The 20,829-nt window shown below is 38.1% G+C and overlaps 1 protein-coding gene across 2 annotated transcripts in view; it reads right to left on the minus strand.

Moving 5' to 3' along the window:
* STARD4 (StAR-related lipid transfer (START) domain containing 4) overlaps window positions 1–9,968 on the minus strand; it is a 20,210-nt gene extending 10,242 nt beyond the window's left edge. The window contains exons 1-3 of one of the 2 annotated variants that reach the window (XM_005866450.2): window positions 9,847–9,968; window positions 1,583–1,701; window positions 612–661 (exon numbers count right to left, since the gene is read on the minus strand). In XM_005866450.2, coding sequence (XP_005866512.1) covers window positions 612–661; window positions 1,583–1,687 — 155 coding nt within the window. In that variant the 5' untranslated portion in view covers window positions 1,688–1,701; window positions 9,847–9,968. Of the gene's footprint in view, window positions 1–611; window positions 662–1,582; window positions 1,702–3,506; window positions 3,894–9,846 lie in introns of those variants that run through there. The other variant, XM_014539894.1, reaches the window with a different exon arrangement.
* Window positions 9,969–20,829: the final 10,861 nt, after the last annotated feature.

The raw sequence follows: 20,829 nt of genomic DNA on the forward strand, positions 1-20,829 counted from the left end.
GAGAGAGAGAGAGAGAGAGAGAGAGAGAGAGAGAGAGAGAGGCTGACTAGAGGCCCGGTGCACAAAAATTTGCGCACTCCGGGGGTCCCTAAGCCCAGCCTGCGCCCTCTCGCAGTCCAGGAGCCCTCAGGGGATGTCCGACTGATAGCTTAGGCCCGCTCCCCTCAGTGCTCCTGTGGAGGCGGAAGAGGTTTCTGGGCTTCTGGCTGAGCAGCGCTCCCCCTGTGGGAGTGTACTGACCACCAGGGGACATCTCTTGCATTGAGCATCTGCCCCCAGTGATCAGGGTACGTCATAGCGACCAGTTGTTCCGCCGTTCGTTCAATTTGTATTAGCCTTTTATTATATAGGATGCTAAGAAATTAAGATCTTATCAGTCATTTCACATCATTATTTATGATCCCCTTACCATCAACTCAGTATAGAAGGGTTATGGAAATAGGCTTTGACTTCATAAGGTAACTTGCTTCTCAGAAAGTTTAAATCTTAGAAGCAGAGGCCTAATTTTATTGACAATGATCATTTAGTGATCATTAATGTTTCTGTGTGTGTATGTATAAAACATTCAGCAATGTCTTAAGAGCTACATAATACTACTAGAATTTACGTACAGATATCCATTAAATTCTTCTGAAGGTTTTCTCCAAATCGTGACATCTCTCTAGAAAAATAAAAATAGTAAATGGTGATAACTATATAAGTGGAACCTTGGATATAAAACTGACAATTTCATATGTCTAAAGCATTAGTCTTTGCATTAAAACTTAAGTAAATATTCAGAGATGCATAAAAGTTATTTATACCATCAAATGATCCACATTTGAATTTTTTCTTTATCCTAAAATCCTTCGCATTTTATTTAAATTATAGACCTCCAAGAAAGACTTTTCAGTAGTTTAATGTGACCCAAATACTTTAAAGATTCAGTGATAGCACTATCTCACTGGCCATTTATTATTTTTCTTATTCCAATCTTGTCTACTGACACATTTAGACTAAGACATTAAGAATGCTAAATATTTCATTCTGAACTCACTCATATCTTTTAAAATATTAAACAATTCACATCTGTTCTGACAGTGCTACCTTGAATTAATCCCTACAATTTTTTACTGGTAATTACCCAAGAAATTCTGAATATCAGCATAGCTAAAGCACTTAACTGGAAGGGTCCTGGATTCTAGGATTGGCTCTGTCAACACTCAGCCATATGATAATTTGGGCAAGTCATGTTGCTAAAAACACTAACTGGCCACTCTCACAGGCTTGTTGAAATATCTGAAACTATTCCAAACTACCAATTACTATACTTCCTTAAATTGACAATGATACATTTTTTGTTGACTTAAGAGGCCATTCTTTAGGCTCTTGTTGCCCAAGTCTATTCTCATGTCCAATATCTAAAGAATTACTGAAAGCGGTACAGGATTACTATGTTTGTTCCTTTATGACCTACTAAACCACCCACTTTTCCTTTATTAGGAAAATTATCTATCTTGCAGTATGGTCCACATTTTCCCATACTATTCTGAAAGATATTAACCAATTCGTTAGAAGATACACCCCAATTAAACAAATTTACCGTTTTCTTTGCAACACGCCACTTATCTTCTTCAATGCTATGATACTGGATGAGAGTGTTTTTAAGTTTAGTTGCAAAAGCAGCAGCATCGGGCAGGCCTTCCATTTTTTATTTTTTCCCTGTTACAAAGACCAAAATCAGCATCAGCAAACACCACAATTTGATGCAGTAGGGCAGGGGGTTTCAAGTGTGGCTTCATAATAGAATATCTCCTGGGGAGCTATAAAGAAGACCTATACCTGGACCCTACCCCAAATCAACTAGTCAGAATCTCTGAGAGTAGGACCTGGGCATATAGGTTTTTTCCTAAATATTTCTAAAGTGAGTAACACATAGTTAGGGACGAGAATAATTTTAAGTTATTAAAAACTCATATAAAAATTAAAATACAATCCTATTTTTCCTTCCTAATAGAATCCAATAAAAAGGAATAAAATTCTAAAATTCCAGATCACTTAAAGAAAAAAAATTGCTATTTCCAAAATACAAAAATAATACACAAGTCATAGCTCTTTAAAAACTTTCTTAGATTTTAGCCACTGAACATTTTTTAATTTTACTATCCAACAGATTTAGGACTCATTCTAGCAAACAAATGAGAACCAGAACTGGAAACCTCTTCTAAAGACAGGGCTACAGAACTCCAAACAATTTCACATTTTTTAAATGCTCCACTGTTTTTAATATTGTACTGCATTTGATGAAGTGTTACAGGATTCAATTAGTTGACAGTGTAAGGAAGAAGGTCCTATGAAGACTTTTAGAACCACTAATAAGTACAGCATCAACAAATGGTTCATAATTTTAAGGAAACAATTTTAACTATATAAAATAGAAAAAGTACTGTATCATTAATAATCCCAAAGACAAGGTAGTATTCACCATTATTTTTAAAAGGAAATTATGACTAATATTAAAAGATAACAAACTTAATATAAGAAATTCCATAATGTGATGGTTTTAAAACACTGCTGCAAATTCTTTGACACACCTCCCATGAAAAGATGGAGTCTAGGACTCCCAGGCTCTCTTAGGAAAGTCCATGCAGGTTCTGCAGGTTTCTTTTAGGATGATAGCTTTGGGAGCCTTTGAGCAACAACCAAGCATGCAAAAAATCTGGCTATCCTGCAGCCGACATGTGGAAAGCCAGAGGAAGAGGGAGAGAGACACCAACCATTCCCAGATCCAGAAGCTTAATACCTAATGGGCATCTCTTGCTTCCCTCAAACTGCCTTAGCCTTCCCATCTTAAGAATTTGCTATAAAAGGATAATTGAGCCAGCTGTGCAAAGTCCAAAACCTTGAAACGACATGAGATTCCTATCCACACCCTTCATCCCATTTACCTACAATGTTCTTGTCCTACCAGCTGTCTTTCTGTTTCTCAAATAGGCCAAGCTTGTCACGGACTTTGGGCTTTGGACTTGCTATTTCTCTGCCTGGATTGCTAGATCCCAAATTTGAGCATGACCAAAAACAACCTATAATGACAATTTTTCAATGTGAACCTCTATCCTTAATACAGTCTTCTATTAAGTCACTACTATAGTCTTCTTTTATTTTCTTCATAGTGTTTATCATTATTTGAAATTAAATTGTTCACTTATTGGTATACTGTTTTCTACTCTAAGAGCAGGGGCCCTTGTCTGCCTTATTCACCACCATATCCCCACTAATGAGAACACTGCCTGGAACACATCAGGCACCTAAGTGTGTTCGTTTCAAAACAAGAATTATTTGGTCTTAGTTTTGTGTCCTTTTGGTTCCGTGGTACTCTCCAGGAAAAGCCTAACGGAGAAAAGGTTTTGGGGGGAAAGCTGCCCATTTACAGACCCATCAAGCCAAGAGAAGATTTAAACGAAAAATCAAGCCTCTATGGAAATAAGGTTTCAATTCTCAACTACAGATGCATACATTAGAATCACCTTTGTTGTATTTTGTAGTAGTTGCTGCTATTGACAAAGACTCTCTCCTTAGTCCCTCTGAGTCCGATGTTTGATGAGGCCTAGCTCTTGAGCTTGTCCTTAGCCCCCTTGATTGTTTTAGCAAATATCCTGCTAAATCAGTTTAGTGAAAATTCCCCACCTTCAAAAATTCCTCATTCCACCCTCATTCAACCTCTCTGGCCTTTCTTCAGCAAGAAGCCTATCAAGTTGATTTAGCCAGAATCCCTCTTACCCCTAACGTTTCCCCTTAGTAATTTTCCCTCCGGTGGTATCTTCCCTGTTCCTTGGCTATAAACTCCCACTTATCCTTGTTGCATTCAGAAGGAAGTGCAGTTCTTTACTGAGGCTTCTTTTTTCCCATTGCAATAGTTCTTAAATAAGATTTGCTTTTACCACTTTAACTTCTGCCTCCCTCAAGTTTTGACACTGTTTTTAAATGTTAGCTTTCAGGGCCCACTGCTGGGCAGTGTGATTCAGTGGGTCTGTTCTGGGATAGGCTCCAGAAATCCAGGTCCTTTAAAAAGCCTCACTGATCATTCTGTTATCCAGCCAGGACTGAAAACCACTGATGGAAAAACTAAAGGTGAGAGAAATAAATCAATGTTGCAGTCAATATTTAAAGAGTGCAACATAGAGCATACAAGCCATTAAAAACGATAAACACTAAAATGATATAGAGCAGTAGGGGAGGAAAAAAACTTTTTCTCTACCCTCTTAAGGTTCGGTCTCGGAATGTGCGAATTAAACTGACAAAAGACAGGTTAACAGGAGAAAAGGTACACAAATCATATTTGATGTTAACATTTTAATTTTAGGCTCAGAGGCCTTCATAAAAAAAGAAGTGTAGTGAAGACTGGGGAGGGGCAAGGGCTAGGTGGAGGGGGGTAATGAAGGAACATCTGTAATACTGTGAACAATAAAAAAAAAGAGAGAGACATGAAACAATGCAATGCATGATCCTGTTTGGGATCTTGGACCAGAATGAAAATTGTTATGAAGGACATTATTGGGACAAGTAGCAAGATTTGAAATAAAAAACTATAGATTAGAGAAAGCAACACCGCAAAAGGTTAACAGTAAATCTGGTAGAAAGATAAGCAAGACTTCTTTGCACTATTCCAGCAACTTTTTTATAAGTTTGAAATAATTTCTAACTAAAAATTTAATAATAAGTTTTTTTTAAAGTATCCTAACACTTTAGAAAAACCAACCACATGAGGCAATCACTAAAATATTTTATTTACCCCAAAGTTTAATCAATACAGCAAGAAAAAAAAAAGTGGAGACCCAAAGTAGTAGTTAGATGAGGGCTGATACAGCATTTTAATAACGGGTGTTTAATTTTGGAGAAGTGACAAGATGAGGAAAAGGGATTGGGCTTCTAGGGGTGATAAATTATGGGAAGTAATTATATGGAAGAAAACAATAGAAGATAGGGTTATTTTAGTAAAGTTTGTGCAGACCATCTCGATGCCAACTTTCTGTCTCCAGTGATGAGCTGTCCTGCTCCTGATGTAGGAGAGGGGACAGAGAAAACCCTCACAAAGGGAAATGTATGTCCTACTTTTAGGCAGATAGTGGGAGGAAAAAGAGCTTTTTTCATTTGCTGCTGATTAATTGCCTTTAGCTCAAAATAATCCTTATCCCAAGTGGTATATTTTGGGGTGGCATATCACAGAAACATGGGAAAGTATACAGAGAAAATTCAAAAATAGAAAATTTAGGATCTATGTAAGTGGTGCCAAATATATAACAAGTACAGGTCCTACCCGCAGACTAAAAGTGAATGAGCTCATTCAAAAAGTCTGCCAGTCAGGAATATATCCCATTTCCACTCAAGAGACTGCCAACTTGATAGCTAGTACAATGATCTTATTCAAGATCATTTATGTTATAAACAAGCATAAGTTCTTAGAGAAGACTTGCAAAAGAAATTTCACTTATCTATTACAAGGATCATTATAATTAAAACAATGTTATTTAAACCCAAAGTCACCTGGCAGGTTCCTGTGGTTGGCAGATAATTTTAAAAAAATATTTGATAGAAACCAAAGATGAAGTGAAAAGCTATTATTGTAAACAATGTTATCTCTGTGCAAATCCAGCACACAAAATGTAAGCAATAAGAACTACCTACAAAGATGAGAATCTTTAGTAATCATTCACTCCTACTGCTGATCAGTATGAAGTCCAAACTCCTTAATATGGCTTATGGGCTCCTTCATGCACTGGCCAAGCTTCACTACATAATTTCTACTCTTCTTTCCTGGATTCTCCTGAAAATTAAGGTAGTTCCCCCTCCCAAGTTTTCTCACAGCAACTCTGTAATGTAATTATTCGCTTATCATCTTCTCCCATTTAACTGTAAATCTTTCAGGGCAGGAAATGTGAAGTCTAGCATGCTGTAGGGACACAGTGAATAAAACAGAAAAAAAAAAAAGGTGAGCTACTAGCCTGACTTATGGAAAACCTCAAGATATCTAAGGCAGGTCCATTTATACTAATCATCCTTGAGCTTCTGAATGACTACAACGTCCATTAATGTAATGAAACAACAATTTCTCAAAGAGGCCTACTATTTTATTTACCAGGCATCTAGTGTATACCAGGTCTTAGAATGACAGAGATGGATATAATCTAGTTTTTGCTTTCAAAATTGATTTATTCCACCCTTCAAGTAAACTTTTTTTTTAACTGCAATGATAACAAAAACTAAAACATTAAAGATCATTAATGAGTCACTTTAAGGGTAGTGGAGTAGGAGATAGGAAGGGAAGAGAACAAACTATATAAAGTTGGAAAGCTCTCTTTTAGCCAATGAACTATTTAACCAGGCAGTTAATTCTTGCATGAATTTTTGTTCATCAAGATTAAGTCCAAAAGGGAATAATGGTTACTATCTAAACCAGTGGTTCTCAACCTTCTGGCCCTTTAAATACAGTTCCTCATGTTGTGATCCAACCATAAAATTATTTTCGTTGCTACTTCATAACTGTAATGTTGCTACTGTTATGAATCGTAATGTAAATATCTGATATGCAGGATGGTCTTAGGCGACCCCTGTGAAAGGGTCGTTCGACCGCCAAAGGGGTCATGACCCATAGGTTGAGAACCTCTGGAACCATCCGTGGGTGGGCAGGCATGACAGAGGATCTCTAGAAATATATTCCAAGACCAAAAAGGGGCAGTATTGGGGTTACCAAAGTCTTGGCATTCTCCTAATAAAGTGGTCGGCAAACTCATTAGTCAACAGAGCCAAATATCAACAGTACAATGATTGAAATTTCTTTTGAGAGCCAAATTTTTTAAACTTAAACTATATAGGTAGGTACATTGTTATTAACTTAGTTAGGGTACTCCTAAGGCTTAGGAAGAGCCACACTCAAGGGGCCAAAGAGCCGCAGTTTGCCGACCACGGTCCTAATATAACAAGGTATTCATGCTAATTTAATGGAAAGCATACCATATGCCCTCCTGCAATCTCCACCTGTGGAGAATGTCAGGAAATGTTTTAAATACCATTTTGAACTCCTTCTTATTAATTCTTTTATTCCCTTTCTTGACCTTTTATCAAGAAACTCTCCAACTCTACCACTTACATTTCAGAGAGAACAGGTACCAGTTAACTTTATCAGAATCTAAGAGCTCCATATATAAGATTATATGCTCTTGACAGTTTTATTACACAGTGCTGGGTAATGTCTATTTTCATGTTTTACTTACTTTAACCTTTTTGTTTATGTTTTCTATGTCCATATTTTTGAAGTGATCACTGGTGTAGATAGTGGGTGTCATCATAGAGTGGGCAGCTTTCCCCAGTTAAAATTTTTCTATAAGCACCATAGTCATCGATAAAATACAACCCCAATTTTTGTCAAATGTATGTCCAGAGAAATGGCCACAGGTTGTATTTTTTTTTGTTTTTTTTTTTTTTTAAACATACTTCACTGATTTTCTACAGAGAGGAAGGGAGAGGGACAGAGAGCTAGAAACATCGATGAGAGAGAAGCATCGATCAGCCACCTCCTGCACACTCCCCACTGGGGATGTGCCCGCAACCAAGGCACACGCCCCTGACCGGAATCGAACCCGGGACCCCCCAGTCCCCAGGCCAACGCCCTATCCAGTGAGCCAAACCAGCTAGGGCCACAAGTTGTATTTTATAGAACCCAATAAAACCCTAATAAAAAGTGAATGCCATAAAAATCTGTTTCTATTTATATAGTAAAATTAAGTCACAATTCATTTTTTAAAGAAGCTCATATAGAAATCAACCTTCCATTAACCAATAGATATGAGTTTCATTTATGTGAATAGCTTCAATTTAACATACCATAGATTTTCCCCTAAGATGTGGTGCAAACCAACACCTTGTAAATTAAATTGTATTTACCTAACATAAAAATTTCAGCACATGCATGATTTCCAATCAATCTTGAATTGGCAATTTAGCTTTTCTAACTCAGTCAACTATGGAGTTTCTCATTTTTGAGAGTTGGCTGTAGCATTTGCAACAGGAAAGCCTATTCTGCAATGTGACTAATGTTCCTGTTTTAGTGCTCACTTTGACTGATTTTAGCACAAGCTTTACAACAATGTTGAGACTTTTTACAACACTTAAGGCAATAATTCTAATATCACAACTTTAAGTTTATGTCCAAGTTAGTAATGTTCAAGCTCCTAATGCTCTAATCCTTTATTTAAAATAATAAAGCTAACATTTTAAAATAATTTACTGTGTGATCAACTTTTGCGCCACTTTAAATCGTATTTTTTCATTTACTCTTCATAAAGAACCTTAAGAGCCAACCCTATAATTATTCCTAATTTACAGAAAGGGAACAGAGAGCAATAGGGAAATCAGGTCACTTGTCCAAGACCAGAGAGCTAGTAAGCGATGGAGCCAGAATTCCAACCCAGGGCTTCTGCCTTCAGAGGCTAAAGATCTATTCTGTAAAACGCTGAAAGCTAATCACTGACTAGAAGAGACTTTACATTAAAAATATGACTATGCGGTAGTAAAAAAGAATCTCTTATCCGTTGAGACAGCATGGAGGGACCTGGAGAGTATCATGCTAAGGGAAAAAAGTCAGTCAGAGAGAGACAAGTATCACATGATCTCACTCATAAGTGGAACCTAAGTAAGAAACTGATGAACTTAGTGGATCCAGAGACATGGAAGCATGGGACAGAGTGCGGAATCTCAAAGGGAAGGAGTTAATTAATCAAAGACCTTGTATGCATATAGGCATAACCCATGGATACAGACAATAGGATAGTGAAGGCCTGGGGTGGGGGTGGGGGTTGGAGGGGGGGTCAATGGGGGGAAAAGGAGGACATATGTCATACTTTCAACAATAAAGAATCATTTTTAAGTATATATATATATGTGTGTGTATATATATGTATATATATATATGACATCATATTGAATTTGTCATATTTTGTTCTGGTTTCTGAACCCTAAATAGCTCAGGTAATCCTTTTTCTTTAAGTATCTTTTTATTGATTTCAGAGAGGAAGAGAGAGATAGAAACCTCAATGATGAGAGAGAATCCTGGATCGGCTGCCTCCTGCACACCCCCAACTGGGGATGGAGCCACCAACCCGGGCATGTGCCCTTGACCAGAGTAGAACCAGAGACCCTTCAGTCAGACCCTTCAGGCCGACACTCTAGCCACCGGGCCAAACCAGCTAGGGCTCAGGTGATCCTTCCTAATGGTGAATTAAGGGTAACAGTAATAAGGCGAATTCATTGAGGAGCTCCATGAGCTTATCCACTTCGCACCGAACTTGGAAGACACCTCCAGGAAGCGCTGGAAAAAGCGGTCTTTTATCCTCATCATCTTAGTTAATGCTTATTGTGAGAGGATGGATCCTGGGTTGTCTGTCCTTCTACCAAAAACTAGGCAGCACGGTGCCCCGCACAGAACGAGACCTCGGGACTCTTCACCGCGGCCCGAGAAGCGAGGTTACTACCGCCCCTTCCCCACTGAACAAATGAAGAAACGGAGGCCTCATCGGTGCCCAAACCCTGAAGCCGGCGAGCAGTGTGGAGAGACGGGGGGCAAGCCCCGGGTTACTTCTGGATCGCCCTCGCCCCTCCCTGGGACTCAGCGTTCTTTCTCACCTGTGAGAGCTACACCCTCCGGGAGGCCAGGGTGCGCCATCTCCGCCCTCCACGGCCGCCTCCCCCACCCCACTCCACGCAAAAGCTCGGGGAAAAGGCACCGGGCTGGGCACCCAGGACGCCCGCCGGTCGCCCTCCCTGCCTCCTTCGGAGCCGCCTCGGGGCCCCCGCGCCCCCACCCAAGGCTACCTGAGCAGAAGCGAGGAGCGAGGGGCACGCAGCCGGGAAGCGCCAGGCCAGGAACCGACTCACCGCTCTCGGAAACACGGACGCGTTCAGCTCTCCAAGCTTCCCCGCCCATCGGGGCAGCGGGCGACGGCAGCCAATGGGCGTCAAGCCACTGCAGGTCTCAGCCAATGAGAAGGCACCAAGCTGCACAGGGGAAGGCGGGCCGAACCTCTAGCCACGCCCGCGGCTCGAACCCGGTGCCCCGAGGGCTAGTCGCTGAAGTTGGCCCGAGCAACGTGTGTTTGCTTGGATTGGCTGGCGTGGCAGCGTGCGGAGTGCTGATTGGTCCCCGGGAGATGGAATGATTCCGCGTGGGTGGGAGGTGGCGGGAACCCGCCAGGGTTCCTTGGTTCCGAAGTTTCCTCGGCGTTTGTCTCGGGCTGGGTGTCCCACGGCCGATTCCCGCTGGGAGAAACACACACACAGAGAGGGAGTGCATGGTGACAGTAAGGGGTTAGGCTGGCTTGATCTCCTCGACTATTCAGATGTCGTGCCACGCAGCTGCACTACCCCCCAGGACCGAAGTCAAAGTACAGAAGGCGCCTGGGCTGAGGGTGACGCGCCCCTCTGCCCCCACTTCTCCGGGCTTAGAGTTGAGGACGCTTATAAACAAAGTCATTGCCACAGGCAGGGCGAATCTGTGTTCTAAGATAAGTGAATTTAGAGGACAACCTTGAAATTAGAGAAGAGGTGTGGCAGGTGGCTTTAGCAGCCTCATAAAGTGTTCTGGTTTTCATCTCTTTGAAGGTAACATTTTTTTTTTTAATTTCAAGTCATTTTATTTATTTATTTTTAAGCAAGTTTACTTTTAATATGTAGAATCTTACCCAGAAAGAAATTTGAAATGATCATAGTGGCCCAAATGGTCCCATATATATATCAATTACAGACAGATAATGTAAAGCCCAAAAAAAGGACATATTCCCTGAGTTACAGATTTGATGGCAGAGCTGAGTTATGACCCCAAGAATTCTGGATTTTTCTTGCAGAACTAAAGCAGTTCTGGTTAGAAACTCCCAAATAAGGATCCCTGTGCTGCAGCTGGTCGCTGGGTGGATAGGACCAATAAAACTGCAAGATGTGCCACGAGGTATGAAGTAGGGACTTGATTTCCACTTAAAAGTTTTGGAGGTGGGCAGCAGATCAGATGAAAGAAGCAAGACACAAATGGAGAAACTTTTTTTCAAGGGGGGTCCTTCTGTCTGGGTCACCTGACAGAGATGTAGTCTTTCTGGTTCTGAAAGGCTCACTCCAATCAGGAGTGAAGGTAACTTTTTATCCAGTGGCTGTGAAGTCACCCATCCGATAGGATATTTGGCAAATCTGAATTCTAAAAATCAGGTGTTGGCAAATTATATTTACTAGTGTATGTAGTATGAAAACCAGGAATAGGAAGGAATGCACTGCTACTCCATTAGTCACTATTGATAGACTTGCAATGAGAATAAATAATACTTTATAAATTTTAAAATTAGCATCACTGAGAGAATCACCACACACCAATTGCTATTATTAGCTTTTTTAAAAATCTTACCTCAATGTTTATCTATAAAAGGAATGATAATTTGTATGGTGATTACTTTTCCATTATCATCTCACAAATAAAACACACCTACCTTGGGGCTAAGTGGATTCAATAAAATATAAAGTGTGTAAACTTTATACAAAACACTTTCCCACAACTATCTCAAAGTATTAACCCATTTATATGCAAACAAGGACCACAATAACTGGCCAATAACAACTAGCAAATCACCTTAAGACAGATTAGTTTCTGAGTAGCTGGACTGGAAATTGGTCCAAGTCTGCTGGAATTCTTAACTCCCACAAAAATCAATGGGTTTCATAGCTCTCTGTCAAGCATATGTGCACAGCAGTGGGGACCAGAAATAGAAGGCCTAATCCTACCCAGAGGTTTACACCATTTAATGGAGGAGAGGAACAGGTTCTCATACCCTTTTCAGAAAAGTAGAAAATTAGTATCTCTTATTATTAGCATTCAGATGTGGGTACATTGCTCAGCAGTTTTGCATATTCTCTCACAGAACCCAGTAGAACATGTTTAAGACAAAATTAAAGGCTTTTCTTTCTGTGTAAGGGTTGCTGCATAAGGTCATTACATCACACTAATGCTAGTAGGGTGGTTTCTGTTTCTTTGCCTTTTGTTCTTCATTGGTTGTCATGTTTTTGGTGGTTACAAGTTAGGGTAATTAAAAACTACCCTATGTCCATCAAACTGGAATGCTACTAAAAGCAAAACTGAAGGTTCAGAAAAAATATATGTCCTCTAGAGCTTTTGATGAGGACTTACTATGGAGCAGGCACAGTGCTAAGCATTTTACACATATTGATTCATTTAACCCTGATTACAACTCCATAAGGATGCACTATTATTATTATACTCGCAATGTAACTATAGCATAGAGGACAACAGACAGGTCCCCCCTCCAAACAATGTTAATATGGAGAAATAAACTTTTCATCCAGAGTTTCACTACAAAAGAGATTTGTAATGTATTTGATCAGCTGTATGGAAAATCACCCTAATGAGACAAAACTCATTTAGCTTCTCTGATAAGTTCTGACTCTAATCAGACTAAATATATGAACAAATCTAAAGAGTTTCCAAGAAGAAAAACAGGAAAAAAATTCAAAACACAGAAATAATATATCCATAATTTCTGACCAAGAGGTAATAAATCTAGAAACAAAAACACACATGCACAAATATCCCCAACTACTTAAAAACCGAAATAAACAAACAAACAAAATCTGTCCCTCAAATTCTGATCAAAAAGAAAATCAATTATTGCATACTGAAAAATATCAGTAAAATATTTAAAATATCAATAAATATTACCATTAATAAAAATAAATTTAAAATAAAATCCCTATAATCAAAACCAGGGACTACGACAAATTTAACACAGAGCATTTGACTCAGAAAAATTCATAGCTTTAATTTAATTCAGCAAATATGGATGAAATACCAGCTGTAGGAAACCTGTTGAAACTGGGGCAGTTTATAAAGTGGCCCCAGCTAATTCCAAAGCTGAATTTAATTCTGAACCTTTTTTTTATATAACCGAATAAATGTTTTGGGGTTTTTTTTCAATTCAATTTGAGTTGATTTTTCTCTCATTTAGGATGAAAGAGCCTATGGGAAATGGAGGGCCCCTTTTCCCTTGCCACACTTTTTCCCTTTGTTTTATCCAGCAATGGAGCCAGGGAAAGGGTGGGGGTGTTGGGACAGGATGTCCTAGACTCAGTTCTAAGAAAGGAGGACCTGATAATGTTCAGCTTTGACTATGTGGAGACAAGGGGAATTCCTGCATTCCTGGGCAGCTTCTGCACCTAGCCTGAGCAACTTTCTGGGTGAGGCCATTTATACAGGTCAGAATACATATATAAAAGGTATGTTTTTCTTTTGTTGTTACAAATACCACAAACACCCAAGGTTGTGTTTAAATGAGTTTCCTTAAGGCCAAACTGCATTTTCCACATTTGGATTCCATAAAGTTCTCCTATATCATTTCAGGAAACCTTCATGTCTTGAATGGGTTTCTGTTCCTTATAATCCTTCCCTGACTCATAGAGGTTCAACACTTGGCCCATCCCTTCAAGGAGATTTTTTTTTACATGCTTAAACAAACCAACTAATATCAACTATTAGTTACATGCTCTTATCAAGGAAAGAGACAGAAGAGTTTGCACAACTTACTGAAATGTTACCTGTAAAATGTGATTAAGAATATTTTCTTTGCAGGGTTGTTATAATTATTTGAGACAGTGCTGCAGAGGCTGGCACAGCTTTTGGCACACAGACATTGGTAGTGGGCGTTAGGGAGGAACACTTGAGTGAGAACAGGAGTGAGGGTGTGGAGCACAAAGGTCTGCAAATCTCCCAGTGAGAGGCATTTTTAAAATAAAGATTTCAAAGCCTATTCTAAACTACTGATTTAGTAAAATCAGAATCTTTGGGGATGCAGGTCTAGGAATGTGACTGCTAACAAGCCTCCCTGGACTGTGCCACTTTGCTCATCTAAGCCCAGTGTGACTACTGTGTAAGAATTCCTAGAAAGGAAGGGGCCAGAGGAACAGGCAACTGTTAAGAATCAGTGGGTACAATACTGAATTGTCCGTGGTATTTGTTTCTGTTACTTACTTCCTGTGTTGTACTCTTTTGTGCTATCGGCCCTACTGTTTAAAGTTTATGCTCATTAGTTTAAAAATATATATATACTTTTAAGATTTAGGGCATGTTTTAGTAAAACATGTTGTACCAATGTATACAAAATATTCATATTAGGAGATCATAATTAAAACAAGCAAACAAAACTCAACTTTTACTTAATTGTTCATATATCAAAATATTCAGATGAAAATGGAGGCCAACTAACAAAATTATAATCATCATAAATTATATAAATAGCTGATACCAAATGCTCTGTTGTAGATAGCACCTATGGAATAGTCCAGGCACTGCTCTAAGTAGGTATTACCATGATCCCCTATCCTGCATATTAGGAAACTAAAGTATAGAAAGGTTAGGTAGTTATCCTAAGGCCACATGCCTAATGAATGGCAATGGTCAGATATGAACCCTGTGCTCTTGGTCACTATGCTATTCTCCCTTTCATAAAGCTAATGTCCTGTCAGGGGCAACAGACTTTCTGTCCTGTGTGGGGAGTCATGCTAGCTCATGGTACCCATGGTATGTGAAAGATATCAGGAATTTGTAGGTGAATCCAGCCCCCAGAAGAACATATAGGCTGCTTCAGGTGTGGCGGAGCACAGTTGGTAGCAACTCGCTGTCTCCTTATGAAGACAGTTATTGAAGTTAAAGAGATGTAATGTGTTTAGGTTCATAAATGTTCAGAAGAACAACATTATATGACCGTAAAGTGTCTCAAACACTGGAAGTTAGGTTGAGTGTATGTGTGAAAGAAAGGACTCTACATGTGCAAGGGAAGAGAATGGGCCGACTAGAGTTCACATCTTCAGTGGTCATCAAGGTGCCTCTGATGAAGGATTTGTTTTATTTTTCATTTCATGAAATTATTTAAAACAAGCGTCTGAAAATGACAACTCATACTCCAAATTAGGCCCCTAACCTTTTCTGTAAATAAAGTTTTGTTGCAACACAGGAGCACTGATTAATCTACGGACTGTCACACTGCAACGTCATGATTGAGAAACTGCACAAACACTGTGTGACCCACAATGCTGACCTCTCCTCTAACGCATATTTTACAAATCTAGATTTAAGACTGAAATGTTTAACGAGATAAAATCAGACTTGATGCACATCTGAGAGCCCTTACTTCCTTGGAGCATGGGTATCAGAGGACATGGGGAGGTAAAACCACTTGAATAAGAATAAAATACAAGAGAATTCAATTAGATCAGGACCTTTCATTTTTAAGGTCAATTACTCCTCCAGAGAATGAACTTTGTTAACCAGAAGGTTACACTTATCATTATTCCAGCTCAGAGAACAGTGTATTGCACTTGAATAAGCAAAAGCGCCAAGTGATTGTGGTATAGTTTGCCTTGTACCAACCTGATCTTATATTTCTGATTTCACATTTTCTCTCTTAAAGAGGGAACTTGTATTATGTTTCTATAAATGTGTCCATTTTTAAGGGCCTGCTCTATGTCAGAAATAATCCTAATACATTTACCTTCACAATGTAGCTACTTGTTGTTCTTTATCTCCTTCCCCCTTTTTCTCTCACAGAAATAGAACCCCTAATTTTTAGCTGGGCACATCATAGTTCAGAAAAACAGACATTTCCCACACACTGATAGCTAGAGCTCTGAATTGACTTGGATCCTCTTAATCAGATGTACTTGTAAGAGATTTGCAAGGTATAAGTCATGCTTTTGCTGCTTCTGTAATTCTACCACAGGTTTGTTTCCCAGTCCCCCACCCTAGCTCAAGATCGCTATGGCCTTGGTGGCTTCCCAGTAGCTATAGGAGCGTCAGCATTGGTGGCCCCACTCTTTTGAACTATTCTCAAAGGATTCCTTGATTATTTCCCAGTACTCCAAATGGTTCTCTAAACCATAACAAAACCTGTACTAAATCCCTTTCTGATTAAACTAGCTAAAATGGATTCTGTTCTCTGCAAGTGAACTCTGACCAATAAAAACATTTAAAAGTGGGGCACTGTGTAAAGGATATTCATGTATGTTTCCTTGACTTAACAGTTCAAACTGCAGATAATGAGGATAGGTATAGCAGTGTGGAAAACTGGAAACCCTTATATTCAGTGGCAAATCAGTTGATAAATGGTTGCCTTTAGAAGAGAGATTATATTTTGATCAAGCCTGTTAAATCATTGAAAAAGTTCATAATGGTGTAGGTTGGCTGCTTCTGCAACTTTCAGTAAAGTTTTGCAAGAAAAAGATAAACTAAATCTAGATCTAGTCTGTCTACAAAGAGAAATGAAAGGAATATTATCTCTGCCAAGGAAAGAACAGAAAATCTAAAATGATAGCAGAGAATTTCAACTGTTGCAGAGAATCTAAAATATTTGTGAGCCTAATAATTTTGTGCCTTACAGTGTTGAAAAATTCAATGGGTCTGTACCTCCACACTGAAGTAATACTAAGAATTTGCTCTGAAGGACCTTGGTGGCCCTAACTATCTCCAAAGCATTCTGGACTAGACAACAAGAATCAAGTCAACAGCATAGATCAGATTAAGGGTGTTGCCCTACCATTCAAGACCCTTATTTTAAGGCATGGTATAGCTGCTGTAACAAAGTACTACAAACTGGGTGGTTTAAACAATAGAACTTTATTGTCTTACAGTTGTGGAGGCTAAAAGTCTGAGATTAAGGTGTTGGCAGGTTTGGTTTCTTTTGAGAGGGAGAATCTGGTGGTTTATTGGCAACCTTTACATTACTTGGCTTGTGGATGCATCACTTTTATCTCTGCCTTTATCTGCACATGGCAATCTCCTTGTTTGCATAACTATGTTCTAATCTCCTGTTCTCATAAGGATACTAGTCCCATTGGATTAGGGTTCACTCTAATGACCTCATTTTAACTTAATTACCTCTGTAAAGATCCCGTCTGCAAAGATCACATTCTGAGGTACCAGGGGTTACGAATCAAACATATTTTTTTTTATGAGGGGATATAATACAACTAATAAACACCACTGTTAGGTTGAAAAGAGGCTGCACAGAGTACAGCCTGTTTCTACTCCATCAATGATGTGTGTGTGTGTGTGTGTGTGTGTGTGTGTTGGGCAGGGAGGAATAACTTACCTGTCACTTCCTGAAGTACCTGAACACAGGTAGTCACTCAGATATTTTGGTCTTTTAGTTGGGTTAATATCTGGATGGAACTTTGAGATCATACCTCTTAGGTAGGGTGTGAATTGTTCTCTGTTTGGGAAATCACAGATCTCAGGAATGGAAATGGATGGTCTATGGCAGACTGCTAGATGTTTTCCAATAGCTGTTCTCACCCCTTACAAAAATATCTATGGCAATGGAATCCCTGATTTTTTATCTGGACAAAAGACCACTCCAAATAAACATTACATGTCTGAGCCGCTTATGCAGCTATAGTTCTGGTTATGAATTAGTTTCTGCCAATTAGATACTGTACTTTTTTGAAATATACAGAAAGCAAGAGGGGGGTAGAGGTAGTGTGGAGGTCTCTGGTTTGCCTGCAGTAGCTTTCCTGATCACGGTAGAGGCATGGACAGGTAACCATTGCAGCTTCCCAAGTGGGAAGATAGCTTCCTGAACACAGAAGAGACAGTAGGTGCCTTTGGTGGCCCGGTTTTGTGATGTGACTCTCAAATTTGTTGAGAGCTCAAACTATAACCTATTTTTATCAATCTCCCCTACAATTCTGTAGGGCATTTAAGACTGTCTAGCAAATTCCTTTTCTAGTTAAACTAGCAGAGAGGTTCTGTTTACTGAAACTAAATGTGTCCAGTACAAGTTGGAATTATTTTTCTTATTTTATGGACGAAGAAACTAAGCCTTAGAGATAGCAGTGAGCTGGTAAACCTGTTCTCTCTGAGGAAAAAAAAAAGTGCCTTATTTGTAACATTTATCATTATTGTGGTAAATACTCCCACCACGTCTGAATTAATCTCCAAAGATTTTGCAACTTGTAGGCAAACCTGTACATTTAATGACTGGCTTTCACAAGCTGGCTTCTACTTCAACATACCACTCACTGCTTAGAGAAAGTAACTTTCCCAAGGTACCAAGATAGTAAGTATTTAATAAAAAATTGAAAATAGAATGATACTTATTTTACCTGAAAGACCATTATATTTTATCAGAGAGTTTTTGACTGCCAACACAACACTAAACAGAAATTTACAACATGTAGTATAAATGCCATCAATGTCTTCACTTCAGAAACTTAGTTAATGAGCGTTGAGAAAGTAGTGGAGAAATTTATAGTATTTTAGATCTTTAGGTTGAATTTGAATAGGTAGTCATGACCAATACTATATACATAGACAGAAAAGGGTATAAACAGCTTTAGACCATCAAAGTTGCAGATGGGACTTAACGTGTAAGAGAAATTATTCATAAATTGATAAATGTAAAGTTGGTGCTTCCTGGCTCCTGTGTGAGTTTGTGGTTAAGGTAGCTATACAACAGACCTCCTAGACAATTCCTGAAGACCACAAAGTGAATGGAAACTGGACTTTCTTCAGGCACATTTTGGTTACCACAGTATTGCTTTTTTACATTAAGTGAGCAATAATGAAATAGATAGTGTACTTCCCATTTCTCTAGGTCAATGATCAAATAGGTTTTGCTTTTAAACATTGCAAGATAACAATAAATGTGTAAAAAAATTAGAAATAGTTCTCAAATTTACCATTTCTTTATATGGTAAGGATATAATTCAAAGGGGTAAAACATTTTGAAACTATAAGTTTGAAACTATAAGTTTATTTATAAGTTATTATATATATAACTAAGGTGTTATATATATAATTGGTATAATTATATATATAACTTAGATATAATTGCTTTAAAAGCATCTTCCCATTTTTTTCCATAGTCTATGAAGAAATGCTTCTTGAGTAATTAGGAACATTACTGCTTAACAAGTGAGAACAAATGTTAAGACAATAGATATTTTAAAGATAAATATGGAGAAACACTTTTGTCTAAAAATGCTACCACTTTAAAGCTAGAAATTGATTTTAATTGCCACTGAATCAGTCATTAAGTGTGATTGATTCCTTTGTTTTAATATTTCTTCCACTCATCCTGACTCATCTCCATTCCTCTGTCTCCACCACAGCCTCATGTTTGTGGTATTAGATTAAAATCCTAGTATGGAACAGATTTCCTACTTTCAGTCCTTCTCAACCCAAATCTACCCTCTGCACCACTTCCTGATTAATTTTCCTAAATCACTGCTTTTATGAGGCCAATCCTCTTCCACATATTAATGATCCACAATATCACTTCTTAAAGCACTATGGAAATTCATCCCAAATTAGAAAGAGTGGAAATGTCCAACAATAGAAGATTGTTAAATATAATTTGGTGTTTCAATAAAATAATATGCAGTCATTAAGAACATGTGATAGAAAAAAATTATTGATCTGAAGGGAATATTTGCACATTGTTGAACATAAAGAAAGCATAAAACAAGCCACCTAGATTAGAAGTATGTACAAATTCTATAAAAGGAAGTAAATATTCTTTGACTCAAAATTTTTCTTCTGGGAATTTATTTAAGAAAATACCAAAGAATTGGTGCAAAGATTCCAAGTTCATCTTCACCCAAGAATTGTTTTTCATAGCACAAAAATTAAAAACAAGCTACAAGTCCAAAAATATGGGCTTGAATTTCTGTTCACAATCAAGATAAAGTAACAAAAGACCTACACAGTATGTTCTCTAACCACAATGGAATTAAATTAGGAATCAATAACAGGAAGTTATCTGGACAAACCCCAAATATTTGGAAATTAAATTACATATGTTTATGTAACCCATGGGTCAAAAAAGAAGTCAAAGGGAAATTAGGAAAATTTTTAACTGAATAACAATGAAAATATAGACTATGAAAATTGATAGAATTACTGCTAAAGCAGTAATTACAGGGAGTATTTTTGCTATGAAATCTATTTAAAAACACACACACACAAAAAAAGATCTCAAGTCAATGAAATCAGCTTCTACCTTAAAAAAGAAGAAAACTTTCATGTTCCTTAAAAGAGTCAAACCTACCAGGCTTGCTCAAGAAAAAATAGATAACCTGAAAAGCCCTGTATCTATTAAAGACATTCAATTTGGAGTTTTAAACCTTCCCACAAAGAAAATTCTACTTGCAGATTCCTTCACTGGCAAATCCTATCAAACATTTAAGAAAAAATAATATCATTTCAGCAAACTCTTTCAGAAAATGAAAAACTTTCCAGCTCATTCTATGAGCCAGCATTACTATGATATTAAAATCAGAAAAAGATACTATAAGGAAAGTACATAATGGCATCCCTCCTGAATATAGAAACAATAATTACCAAATTTTAACAAATCAAATCTAACACTATATTAAAATGACAATACATCATGACCAAGTGGGGTTTATCTCAGGAATGCAAAGTTAGTTTAACATTTGAAATGTAACTCACCGTGTTAACAGACTAAAAATGAAAAGCAATATGATTATCTTAATAAAGAAAGAAAAAACATTTGACAAATACTCAGTATCTGATCCTGATTAAAAAAAAAAAAAAACACTCAGCAAACTAGGAATAGAAAGATTATCCTCAACCTTATAAAGGGCCAGTATAAAAACTGTACCACTAACATTACAGTTAATGATGAAAAACAAAATTATTTCCCCTACTATTAGGAAACAGGCGAGGATGTCTACTCCCACCACTTCTAGTCAACATTGTACTTGTGGACAAAAGGGGCCACATGCTGACCT

Source organism: Myotis brandtii, unplaced genomic scaffold (assembly GCF_000412655.1).
Source record: "Myotis brandtii unplaced genomic scaffold, ASM41265v1 scaffold230, whole genome shotgun sequence".
NCBI classification, from domain to species: Eukaryota; Metazoa; Chordata; class Mammalia; order Chiroptera; family Vespertilionidae; genus Myotis; species Myotis brandtii.